This window comes from Canis lupus, chromosome 22 (genome assembly GCF_011100685.1).
Source record: "Canis lupus familiaris isolate Mischka breed German Shepherd chromosome 22, alternate assembly UU_Cfam_GSD_1.0, whole genome shotgun sequence".
Classification (NCBI taxonomy): Eukaryota; Metazoa; Chordata; class Mammalia; order Carnivora; family Canidae; genus Canis; species Canis lupus.
The window spans coordinates 16,000,575-16,014,196 of record NC_049243.1 but is presented as its reverse complement, the minus strand read 5'-3'; the positions used below and the strand labels follow the sequence as shown (position 1 = coordinate 16,014,196).

Genomic DNA, 13,622 nt, shown 5'->3' with positions numbered 1-13,622 from the left:
GAGGGAAAGTGAGGGGGAGAGAGAGCTAGGAGATAAGCAGACTCCCTACTGAGCACAGAGCCCAGAACTAGGATGTGGAGCTCAGTCTTACTGCCCCCTACCCTGAAATCATGGTCTGAGCTGAAATCAAGAGTTAGATGCCTAACTGACTGAGCCACCCAGGCACCCCATCTTCTTCTTAAATAGAGTACAAGATTGTGTGAAAATTGGTAGAAAATTTTAAGTAACCTTTTTCCAGATTTCATGTATGCATTCACATAGAATTGACTTAAAATTACAGTGGACTTTTATTTGCTTAATTCTCTTGGATTGCATGAAAATAGGTACTCCCTTAAAGGTTCTAAGGAAGTACATTTAGGATACTTTTTCAGGCTTTTCAAATTAAAAATGGCTAATAATTACAGTATCTTACTTTTGTTTTAAATTAAAAAAAAATCACTGCTATTAGTATTTAAAACACTGTAATAGAACTTTGTCACCATTACAGTGTTATACTATAGTTTAAAATCCAGATAGTTTTTTTTTTTTTAGAGCCTGTTTTTGGTTTAATTAATTTTATTTAAACTGTAATTACTGATTATCAGTGTGAGATAATACTCAGTAGGGTGCTCATTTAACTTCCTGTGAAGATAAGTGATATTAATTTATAAAATTCGGTACACCCCAGACACAGCTGAAGCCATATTAAGTGTGGTGTACCACCTCCAAATAGCATTAAAATAGAATTCTCTCAGTCTTGTGTGTGTTTAACCAATTCTTCAACAAAGACAAGGCATTGGTAGAGTTTACCTCCTTAGGTTGTGTTCCTAGCTCAACTTCAAGAGCATTCACGTAAAAGGAAAAGCAGCTATGCCAGCGCACAAATTGCGAAACATGTTCCCAAATTGCCACATACAGCACAACCAACTTCTAGTCAGCATAATGGGCATTTCTATTTTGTATTTATGGACAAAAGCTTTTAAAACTTTTACTCTTAGGTTCCATTGTATCTTGCCTCGAGCAAATTGTATGAGCAATTTCATGAAAGATAAATTGGGGGTGTTACCTCGCCCCCCCCCCAATTTCTAGGTGGAGTCACAGCATCCTCCCTTGAAACAAAAACAACCCTCACCCCAAAACTCCCAAAACTTTAGAACGTTTAAAATGATGTGATAGTAAAGTTCATTTTGCACCTAACTTGTCGGTCATGCCCAGGTTATGTGGAATCTACCTGTAGTGCTCAGTAGAGGATCACTGGGAATGCTTTTACTTCAAGCCTGAGGTCAGGTCTTCAACAAATTCAATTTACTGTTGTAGCATGGGAGGATCATATGTATTTTCTTCCTATGGCTCTTTGTGCTAATTTTTCCTACCTTGCCTTTAGCTATCCTAGTGGTAATGTGTGAAATTGTTTTCCACTTGAATAAAATCCAACTTTCCCCCAGAGTTTAGGTGCTAAGCCTATGGGGGAGGTGTACTAATTCTGTTTTATTGTTGTTATTGTACAAATTATGATACTGTTTATTGATACAAAAGCAGTTCTACTTCTAAAAACTTAATGGAATTTTTTTCATTTATGCAGTTTTAGAAGTTAAATACTATGAAATTATTACATATAAAAGTGTGTTGGAGCTCGTCCTTTATTATTTAGACAGGCAGTTTTCTTATTTTAAGAATTAAACAGACGCATCCAGCCTGATGCTGCCTTTCAAGCTCTTAACACAGTGTTTAAAACACAGAAGAGGCTCAATGACTTTGAGAGAATCTTATTTAGAAAGTTTTGGTTTGTGGAGAAAATTAAAATTTTTTGAACTATCACTGATGGAACTATTAGGTTATATATTCACAAATTAGCTTGTGAATTGCTTAAGCTTACTATTTCCATTCATTGGCATGTTTACATTTATAATATTGATGTTGCATTAATGATGTTTGCTTAATTTCACTTCATTATGAGTTTAACATATTAATTAAGTTACTTTTGTGTGTGTGTGTGTGTGTATGTGTGTATGTGGTGTGTGGAGTCAGCATAGGTTTAACACTCAGGAATTGATATTGTCTGTAGAGAAGTTACAACAATGAAGTAGTGATTCAGAAGACAGGTGGAGGAACCAGTCCCACTTCTTAATTTTTTTGGTGTCTCCTCATTTTTTAAAACTAATATCAAGAATTGGGGTACTAAGGTACATAGGGACACTAATTTTTGGACCTCTAATCATGTGGAGACAATTTTGTTTCTGGCTGGTTATTTTCAAAGTAAAGGAATATGTAGATGAGTTGGATGCCCTCCCCCTGCCCCCTATAATTCATCGTGTGTACCTCTTGCTGTGTTTTTTTTGTATCTATATAGATTTGCCTCTTTATATGCTTGTCTCTGCCACTTGATTGTTATTTGACTTGAATATAACTTTTATTTTTTTTTTATTTTTTATTTTTTGTATTATAAACATCTGATAGAGTAACATCTCTGTTCTTCATTTGGTAGATCTGGGAACCTGATACCATTTTTTTTTTTTTCCCCCAGCCTGAAAAACTTTCTTGACACGTTTTGTAGACAGGTCTGCTGGAGATCAATTCTTTCAGGTTTGGCTGTCTAAAAGTGTATCCTTCTGCTTTTATTTTTGAAAGGCATTTTTACTGGATATAGAATCCCACATGACAGTAGTTTTCTTCCAGGACTTTAAAGATGCCTTTCTGTTGTCTTCTGCTGTAGTTTCTGGTGAGAAATTACTTATTTGTGTCATATTTATCTTGTATATAATGGGTCTTCATATCTCTGGCTGTGCTTTTGTGGTTTGCCCTTTTAATTTTTAGCAGCTTGACTATGAGGCACCTGGGTGAGGGCTTGTTTGTTTTGGTATTCTTAATAGTTGGCTGCGCTTCTTGTATCCAAGAATTGATTTCTGAAAAATCAATTACTTCAGTCCTTACCTCCTGAAATAGATCTTCAGTATCATTTGCTTTTTCTGGTCCTCAATTATACTTATGTTACAGTGCTTCATTGTGTATCACAGCTCTTGGTTTCTCTGGTGTTTTTTTCGTGGTGTTTCAATCTGCATGGTTTTTGTCAATCTAGGTCTAGCTAGGTTCACCAGTTCTTTTCTCAGCAGTGTTCAGGTTATTCTGGAGTCCACCTAATGGATTCTTCGTTTGTTGATACATTTTAAATTTCTCATCTGTCTTTAAAAATAATCTCCATGACTCTTGTTGCTGAAATTGCCCATCTTACATTGTGTCCACTCTTCTTTATGTTCTTCAGCGTTTTTATAAATATCCCTTGAAATGGTCTGACTAGTAAGTCCATCATCCAGCCCATCTCTAGTTCTGTTGCTTTTTGTCTATGGGTGACATTTCCTTGGTCCTTTGTGAATCTAGCAGTATCTGATTATATGGTGGACATTTTATTTAAATACTGGGGAAATTAACACTTCTAAGAAAGGGTGTGTCTTTTTTTCAGGCTGCTGGACTTGGGGGCCTAGTTGGTGTCATGTCTAGTTGAACTGGGTTTGGCAAAGGTGCTGTTTTAATTTGATTAGTGTCCTCTGGGGCTTCAGGGTTTCTTAGCACTAATGAGATTCAGGCATTCTGCTTTTGGCTTTCCAACTGAACTATTAATTTTCAAGACTGGGATAACTCTGCTTTAAAGTTCTGATGCCCTTTCCAGGGTTAATGTAGAGTTCTCTTTGTTTTCCATTCTACTTGCAGCTCTGTTTCTTCAGGAGATCTCTCTGACCTGGTATCTACCCCCCTCTTCAGGTGGCAGTTGTCATTTATTCTCTGAAGGTCCAGAATCTGTCTTTGAGGCTGCTCTCCTGTCTTTTGCCTAATTGAGAATGTTTGGGAAGACAAGGCTCTTTGCCTGGGGAGAGGCCTCCTGGGACACTTCATGCCTCGAGGCATCTTGCCCTCCCTCCTGCTTCTAGCTCCTACACTGGGTAAAGGTGGGTGTAGACTTGCTTCATACCTGGGGCTCCCTGGAATTCTAGTCTCCTGCCAGAATCCATGCTGTCAATAGTCATTAAAAATCTGGCTGGTTTTTCTTTATCCTTGTTTAGCTTACTGGTCTATAACTGTTTGTCAGGATCAAAAGCCCCTTGTCATTTCTTGGTAGTCTTTCCAGGAGTTCTGGTGAGTCCTCAGCCCCCTGATGGGTAGAAGACAACAGAAACTAACTCTGGAGGTTTTCTGGCTTGTTTTTGTTATGAGGATGAGAACAGTAGGTGGTATTTTGTTACTTTCTAAATCCTACTGGAAGCTGTCCTGTTCTTAGTACTTTAAGGATTACATCCTGTTTGATGGGCCATGTGTGCGTGTTGTACGTGGCATTTTTCCTAGGCTTTATCTTCACAGTGAACTTAAAGATCTGTTTTGAAAGATAGTGTTTATCTTTGCATCTTACTTAAATCTTGTTTCTTTAGTGAAATAATACTGTGAAGACTTGTCCTTTTAAATTCAGTATTTTATATCACATTTCTTTAATGGGCTATACTAGCACTATCTGATAGAATTTTCTGTGATGATGGAAATGGTTTATATGTGCTTTGACATGTGGCTCTTGAAAACTTGACATGTGGCTAGTGCAACTGCCAGTCCAAAGAACTGGACTTTTAATTTACATTTAAATAACCACATGTGGCTAGTAGCTACCACTAATAGCACAAATTGATATATACATTATGGCAAAAACAATGTAATGTATAGTTACACTGAACAATTCAGAGTGATTTTTGAGTATACTTCTATTAAGTACTTTAAGGCATTTTTTTGCCTTTTTGGTTGTTACCACTTGTAACTTTGAGTCTGGGTTTTATGTGAGGAATACAATTTATGAAATCAAGTAATTTTCAATGAACAATTAGCTTTATAAACTAATATCTGTGCACTTTGAAATATCAGTGAACTATTTCATTTAATAGAAGAAATCCCATTATAGCAAAAACCCTGGCTTTATATTCTGAGGCTTTAGCCATCTTACTCTATAGTTGCTCATGAAATTCAAATACAGACCAGCCTGAATGAAGAGAAATGTGGTATTTATCAGATCTACAAGTTCTGGAGGTATAAGTAGAATTCAACTCTTAGAATTCCTAAATCACGGTTCATAGTATGCATTATGAAAAGGGCACTGGACAAGGGGGCTGGGAGCTAAGACACTAAATACTAGTTTGATTGCCAACTACTAAATTAGCCCAGTTACCTTTTATAAAACTGCTTAGTTTGCTAATCTGTAAAGCAAAGGTCGCCTGCCATTAGCATCTTAATTCTGTAATTTAAGACTAGAAGGAATCTTTTGGAGGTTGTCTGATTTTTCTCTTCTGCCTTTAGACAGGATGGTTACCGAAAACATTTTGTGTTTTTAACAATTTTAGAGATTCTAGAGCTATATGGCTTCTGATGAAATCATAGTGATAATGTGATTGACCCTGTGGGTTTTTTATTTTGGCAATTAGATAAATGTTGTTGAAGGAGATATTAACATATGTGCTACTTTATCTTTGTAGCTGGATAAATTTGCCAGCATAAGAATTCCAGGGAGCAAGAAGGAGAGACCTCCACTTTCTAACCTGAAGACTGCATTTGCAAGCAATGATTGCTCTTCAGAGGTGATGGAAAACATTCCAAAGTCACTGTCAGAGAATGAAGTCTTAGAACTTTTCGAAAAGATGATGGTAAGAATTCGGACATTTTTCATAAAGTGGTTGATGTAAAAACCTTAGCTTCTAATCATGTTAATGGAACAGTAAACTTTTAAGACTTGTGTTCCATAGTGTGATTTCTTTTGTCATTGAAGATAGCACTTTAGGTGTACAGAGCTTTAGGATTACAAAAAAGAACCAGAGGAAAGTTGGCATGCTAGTTTCGTTTGTTTTGTGTATATGTTTAATATATAGAGTATATAAAAAACCCTCTCAAGTATCAAATGATAAGTTGTTTATTGGCTATATTGGACATATAGTGTATAAATATAAGCTGTACAACTTGTTAATTTGATACATTTATATATTGTAACATGACTGCCGTTGTAGCAATATTAGTACCCCTTATATTCTTTATATAGACTTGCTTCGGTCATGCCATTTGCAAAGAGTAATGCTAACCAGTCCCCCAGCCACAAATGATAATCAGAGTAAAGTGCCTAATTCAGAAGTAGTTCTGTACAAGCTGGACCCAGGAATACTACTGCCTCTGAGTCCTCTCTCTTAGGAAGCTGATCTCTCTTGGGACACATGAACAAGAAATACATGCAGCAAAGATTATCCACTTAGGATCAGGCCAGATCCCCTGTAAGTTAAAACTAAGCTATTGTTCCATGTCTCCGTAGGATTTTCTTCTCTCTTCTTTTTTTTTTTTTTTTTTTTTTTAAAGATTTTATTTATTTATTCCTGAGAAACACAGAAAGAAGAGCAGAGACACAGGCAGAGGGAGAAGCAGGCTTCATGCAGGAAGCCCATTGCCAGACTCCATCCCAGGACTCTGGAATCATGACCTGAGCCAAGGGCAGACGCTCAACCACTGAGCCACCCAGGCATCCCTCTATGGGATTTTTCTATATCCTAATCACGAAAGGAACCAAGCCCCAAAGTAACAGGGACCTTGTGATGAGAAAGATAACTTCCCCAAACTTACATGGCATAGGAGTTAAGTTCGGCAATGACTTCTGGTTGTTTCTCATTTTGTGACATGTTCAAAGAGTGCAGATTTTAGAGTTGAAGACCGGACTTTGAAGTTTTCTTCTGTTATCAGCTTGAGCAAGCCTCTTAGCTCCCATTTTTCATTTATACTTTATCTAGTGGAAGATTGATAATGGCTCTTTTAAATGTTGCCTGTGGGGATTAACATTTAGCTGTGGAAAGCAGCACTTGGCATAGTACCTGATACTTACCCAGTATTTAATTTTTAATTTTTAAAAATTTAAATTCAATTAATTAACATATAATTATTATTAGTTTCAGAGGTGGAGTTCAGTGATTCATTCAAATGATACATTTTGAATCTTAAAGATTACCTAAGTGCTCTGTTGGGGTTCATTTGCATTTTAGAATGATGATCATGGTGCTGTGTATGTTATGTGTGCTGAATTTGTTGATCTTTTTTTCTTGTTTGATGCCTCTTAGTTCTCAGGATAACCAGGTTCATGTGGTCCTAGAACATTTAAATCTGAGGAGACTAGAACTTAGTCATTTGGGGTGTGCCTTTCCTGGTGGAGCCACACAGTGTTGTTAGAAGTTGCCTTCAGTTGGTTCCAAAAAAAAAAAATGGAGATTCTGACTCTGCTCATGGCTAACCTTATTTGACCCACAACCCACTATGTTAAGTATGTTCAAAATCATTTGTCACAAAATGAAAGCTAATTGCATCTAAATGGTTACATATATAGTTCTTACCCTCAAGCTGCTTATCTCCTAGGAGTCAAAACAAATGTTTGAAAAATTAAATAAGAAGTGCCGGAGGGTGGTAATTAATGGTTAAGTTCTTTATAAATTCAGAGTAGGAAGAAATTAAGTTGTGAGATACCTCATTAGCTTCAGGGGAAGCCAAAATTGAAAGGTTATTATAGTAGCTTAGGGAAATTTCAGAGAGAAGATGGACTTAGAGGCAGGTATTGTCTTACAGGGTTGGAATAAGCAGAGGAAAAGGGCATTCTCTCTTAGAAGGGGAAATGACAGTGAGCCAAGACAGAGCTAGGTGCAAATAGCTCATGGGGAAAACCTGTGACAGGTTTGAAAAATGAGACTGGAATGATAATTTGGGGCCAATTAGGAGAGGATTTTGTATGCCATTCTGAAGAGTTGTATAATATTTCAACTCAGAATTTATTTTATCTCTTTTATTTCATCTGCTGGTTTTGACAGCCTGATGAGTTTTTAGGAAAATTCACTTATTTAGAGTGTAAGATGTGTTTGAAATTTGAGACTATTATTCAGCTGGAATCACCAAAATATTTACCTTTATAATGGCTTATTTTCTGTTCATCAAATACTTGTGTCCGGTGTTCTAAATGGAGCTTTAGAAGGCCCTAGAAAGAGAGCATGCCTAATTTCTATCTCTATAGGATTAGTGTTAGTGATTCCTAACTTTTCATCACTGAGCAATAGGTTTCATTAGTATTGTTTTACCTGGAACCTAGGCTTGGGATATTCTTACCTGTTATGTTAGTTCTTTTTTTTCTTCTTTTAAAGATTTTATTTATTTATTCATTAGAGACACACAGAGGCAGAGACATAGGCAGAGGGAGAAGCAGGCTCCCTGCGGGGAGCCTGATGTGGGGCCTGATCACTGGACTGGGGATCATGCTCTGAGACATGGGATGCTCAACCACTGAGCCACCCAGGCATCCCCTTGATAAAGGTGCTAATGTCGGTTTTCATTAACTACACATGTATAATTCTTTTGAACTCTTTTGTCCCTGTGGGTTGATATTATTTCAGACTTGAACCACCCCGCCCCCCACAATTTTAGCATATGAGCTGCCAAAGTGGGCACTTTTGTTTTCTTTTGGTTTATATTTTGCTAGCCTTTGCCTCTGTTAATGAGGGTTATATCTTGGTAGTTCTCTTCAATACCACCTTGGAGGACTCAAGATGATACAGTGCCCTTAGCTACACCCTCATTTCATGTACCATATGTGGAACCACTCACTTAAATTACCTAGGAGATTCTTTTTTTTCATTCCCTCGTGACTACTTTAAGTTTTCCTTTTTGATCATAATTGCTGGTGCCATCTGAGTATGCAGAGTGAGTAGGCTATTGATGTTAGATATTCACAAGGCCACATCTTAACACCACAAGCCATTAAAAGTACAACTACCTTGACTACTGAATATAGTTCACGGTATTCTGTACCGACTGTGATTACTTGAGGTATTTTTCAGTTGCTCTTAGGAGAAGAGTAAGACTCTGAACCTTTTGTAGTTATGTGTAGGGCAGAGGGATATTGGCATCTTTGAAGTGTTTACACAATACATATTTAATAACTGGGCCCGATCGCCTGTTAAATCTTAAACAGATATCCCTGTTGGCAGAAAATCGTTTGGAATCAAACTCATTTTACTCAGCAGGAGTAAGATGAAATCATTGATGGGTCAGGGCTGGCCAGTTTGCTAATAAGTAAGTTTGTGAGAACTAAGGTCTTGGTTTTTTTTTTTTTTTTTAAATGAGGAATAGGTTATTCTCCTTCCCTTTTCTGATTGACCGCATAACAATATATTATAGTGGAAGACCTGCTGATGGTTCTGAGGCTGTGAGAAGGGTCTTTTCCTTTCACTAATGTAGGTAAATGATATTTCTCAGGCTTTTCAGGGTATTGCATTTTTGACAAAATTAAAGCTGTTCCTAAGTCTAGAGAATGCTGGATGTAGGTAGTACTTTAAAAATTTTTTTATTTATTGATGGAATGAAAGAGAGTGGAGGAAGGGCAGAGGAAGAGGGAGAGAATCTTGAGCAGAATCCCTGCTGAGCACAAAGCCCAGTGATGCGGGGCTCCATCCCACCACCGTGAGATCATGACCTCAGCCAAATTGAAGAGTAGGATGCTTAATGGACTCTGCCACCCAGATGCCCTTGTTCATATTACTTTTATTCTTTTGAAGAAGTCCCATTGAATTGCAGTTTTAATGTCTTGGTATTTGCACCTACAGGGGTTTCTTACCATTTAAAATTTGCATCTAAATTTTTAGTTTTGACATTGTGCAAATTTTTTTTAAAAAAGATTTTATTTATTTATTCATGAGAGACAGAGAGAGAGAGAGAGAAGCAGGTTCCATGCAGGGAGCCTGACATGGGGACTTGATCCCAGATCTCCAGTATCACGCCCTGGGCTGAAGGTGGAGCTAAACCGCTGAGCCACCTAGGCTGCCCGACATTGTGCAATTTTTAAAGCCTTATTTAACTTTACCAAAGGTATTGAAGTGATTTTTAGATAAAGTAAAAACTTTTTACGAACTTTTTTAAAGTCTTCAGTGTGCTGACTTGATTACTTAATGAGAGGTACAGAGTAATACTTGAATATTTGTGATCTCTTCATTTTTATTTTGGAGCTGGATTTACTTGGTCTCTGAGTAATAGTTTCAGTGGGTTTTTGGGTAAGGTTTGGGTTGGGTTTTGTTTTTTAAGCAGTGACCAGCACTTAGACTTTTTTTTTTTTTTAAGATTTTATTTATTCATGAGGGACAGAGAGGCAGAGACATAGGCAGAGGGAGAAGCAGGTTCCTCACAGAGAGCCCAATGAAGGACTTGATCCTGGACCCTAGGATCACGCCCTGAGCCGAAAGCAGATGCTCAATGGCTGAGCCAACCAGGCGTCCCAACACTTAGACTACTTAAGGGCTCTTTCTCCCATTTGTGTTTTGGTAAAAGTGAAATTATTACCCGAAAGCTCCTCTTGGTTTCTCTATTTATCTAGCTTTGTGAAATAGCTGTGGGAACATCTTGTATATACACATTTGATTTCTGGAATTCAAGTTCCAGCATTTACTACTGAATTTACTGTAGGTCTATGTTAACTGATGCTTGAACGAGTTGAATGTGGTAGGTACAAGTTGAAAGTGATTTATTTACTGTAGCTGTTGCCTCTTTTATATCAGCCCCCTTGGCTTATTCTTACCTGCCTCTAGGCGAAATCCCAGGCAGGTCCCAGAACTTTCTGTTGGCTTTGAGATTAAACAGAAAGATCAATAAAAATAATTTTGATTCCCCCCCCCCCCCCAAAAAAAAAGCTTCTCCCTTTCCCCCTTACAAGCTGGCTCCACTTCAAGTCTCTAGTAGGGACACTTGTTGGGTAGTGAGCTTGGCCTCCTCTGTTTGTCTACCTTACTTTGCTCTGCTCTCTAGACTGCATCTGTCTGCTCCAGGACTAGATGGGAGGCAAGGAGAGGAGGAATAAGAATATGCTTCTGGCCCAGGGTAGGGATGCCCTGGGGTGGTGTTTTTGTTGTCGCTGTAACAAATTACAGCTGATCTGGTGGCTTTAAGTGTGAAAATATACTGCCTCCTAGTTTTGCAAGTCAAAGTCCAGGTTCTGGCTCCCTTGGTTTCTCTGGTTTCACAAGTCTAAAATCAGTGTCTGATGGTTGGGCTCTTAACACATGCTTTGAGAAGAACCTCTTCCAAGTTCAATGATGGACAGAATCTAGTTCCTCGCTGTTGTAGGACTGAGATCCCTGTTGTCATCGTAGGCTGCCTTAGCTTCCAGAGGCCTCCTTCTTATCCTTTGTGTGGGCCTCTACCTCTCAGTTACCTCAAATCTGTCTCCTGCTTAGAATCTGTATGCCTTCTCCTGTGGCATCTCTTGTCTCCATCTTTTAGAAAGTTCTCTGCTTTTAAGGGTTTATGTATTAGATTAGACTTACCCAGACAGCCCAACGTAATACATTTGCAAAGTCCCCTTTTGCCATGTAATAGAACTTATTTATAGCACCAGAGATTAGGGCATGGATGTCTTTGGGGGAACATTTTGCCTATTACAGGTATAGGAGATCACAAATGCCAATTCTTTTCTCCTGTGCCATTTTGTGTCCTTCTGCTCCCCAGTCTTGCCTATAATTCCCTTGTCACTGGTGACATCTCCTTTGGTCCTCTGCCCTGGTCTTCCATGAGCCCATTCCTTTGCTGGTGTTGCCTTCTGTATGCAGGATCTCTTAGATGGCCCAGGGCTGCTGCTTCTCTGGGACGCACCCACTATCCATGGGAAGCTAGTGTATCCTTTGCCCCTTGTTCCTGTCCTTTCTCATTCTCTTCAGAATTTGTCCTCTCTGAAGTCTAAACTACTCTGGTTCCTTCTTGCTACTCCAGATGTTTACCCTTCTAACTGTAAGTGGCTTTCTAATCATTAGATCTTATATGTAACCCTGCTGACCATTCCCTCTCATCTGCATTTCTTTCCTTTAGTTACCATGACATTCCTTTTCTTCAGATTTTCCTCTTCTCTGGCCAGTCTTTACCAGTTTCCTTTCTAGATTTCCTGTTCTGATTTTTACTTCCTTCAGAGTGTTGCCTCTTGCCCTCTGGCCTTTTCTTTATCCACTTTGGTCCTTACAGATTTCTCATTGGGCATGGGAGCTCTTCCATGTTAGAATATCCCCAATATTCTGATGCTTAGCTGTGTCTTCAGGAGAGGAGCTATAATCAAGCTCTCTGAAAGATGCTAAACCTCAACAAACCAGAAACTGACCTTTTTCTTTTGATATTTTTCCAGCTTTATTGAGCTATAGTTGACATATAACATTGTGTAAGCTTAAGGTATACAGTGTGATTTGATAGAAGGATATATGTATTTTTTAATGTTTTGTATGGCCCAGATCTTTATTTTGTTTTATTGAGGTATAGTTGCCACATGGTATTACATTAGTTTCAGGTGTACTACATAGTGATTGGAGTGTATATATTTCTAAATAATTATCACAGTAAGGGTAGTTAACACCCCTGTCACCTCATATAGTTACTATTCCCTACCCTCAATCTCATGGTTAGAATTTCTAAGATTTAGGGGTCCTGGGTGGCTCAGTCAGTTGAGTGTCTGTCTCTTGATTTCGACTCACGTCATGATCTCAGGGTCCTGGGATCAAGCCCCCATCTGGCTCTGTGCTTGGCAGGATGCTGGCTTGAGGATTTCCTCCCTTTTACTCCTACCCCTACTCTCTCAGATAAATAAATCTTTTTTTTTATTTTTTTTAAGAACTTTTAAGATTTACTCTTAGCAATTTTCAGGTATGTAATACGGAATTAATTAGATTGACCAAGCTGTACATTAGATCCTGAGAATTTACTTGTCTTAGAACTGCAAATTTGTACTCTTTGACCACCTTCATCCATTTCCTCCATTTGGCAGCTCCTGACAACCACTAATCTACTGTTTTTGGGAATTTGTTATTTTTAGATTGCATATAAAATACTATGTAGTATTTCTTTGATTTATTTCACCTAGCATAGTGCCCTCAGGATTTATCCACACTTTTGCAAATGGCAGGATTTCCTTTCTTATGGCTGAGTAATATTCTGTGTGTCTGTGTATGTACACATACACTAGTTTCTTTATCCATTTATCTGAACACTTGGGTTTTTGCCATTTCTTATTATCATAAATAATACTGTGAACATGGGGATACAAGTATCTCTTCCAGAGAGTAGTTTTCATTTCCTTTGGCTGTGTACCCAGAAGTGGGATCACTAAAATCAGACAGTAGTTCTGGTTTTAATTTTTTTTGATAAATTTCCATATTATTTTCCACAGTGGTTGTAACAATTTACATTCCCACCAATGGTGCACAAGGGTTCCCTTTTCTCCTTTCTTGCTAGCACTGGATAGCTTTTTGCTAACCAATATTTTAATAGCTACGAAGTGATATCCTCTTGTGGTTTTTGATTTGGATTTTCCTGCTCATTAGTGATGTTGAATGCCTTTTCATGAAACTGTTGGTCACTTGTTTATCCTCTTTGGAATAGAGGTTTATTCTGTTCTCACTTTGTAATAAGATTTCCTTCTCTGCTTTGAGTTGTATGAGTTCCTTGTATGTTTTGTAGATTACTCTTTTCTCAGATGTGTGGTTTGCAAATTTTTTCTACCATTCTGTAGGTTGCCTTTTCATTTTATCGATGGCTGCTTCTGTGCAAATTTGATGAAAGCCTACATGTTATTTTTATTGCTT

General features: G+C 38.0%; 1 protein-coding gene across 13 annotated transcripts in view; it reads left to right on the top strand.

Moving 5' to 3' along the window:
- DIAPH3 (diaphanous related formin 3) overlaps positions 1 to 13,622 on the top strand; it is a 508,102-nt gene that overhangs the window by 41,523 nt on the left and 452,957 nt on the right. For all 13 annotated transcript variants that reach the window (XR_005376327.1, XR_005376326.1, XR_005376328.1 and 10 more), the window contains one exon: positions 5,481 to 5,648. Coding sequence is in view for 9 of the 13 variants with exons in the window: in XM_038569687.1 (XP_038425615.1) it covers positions 5,481 to 5,648 (168 nt within the window). In the remaining 4 variants the exon portion in view is untranslated. The remainder of the gene's footprint in view (positions 1 to 5,480; positions 5,649 to 13,622) is intronic.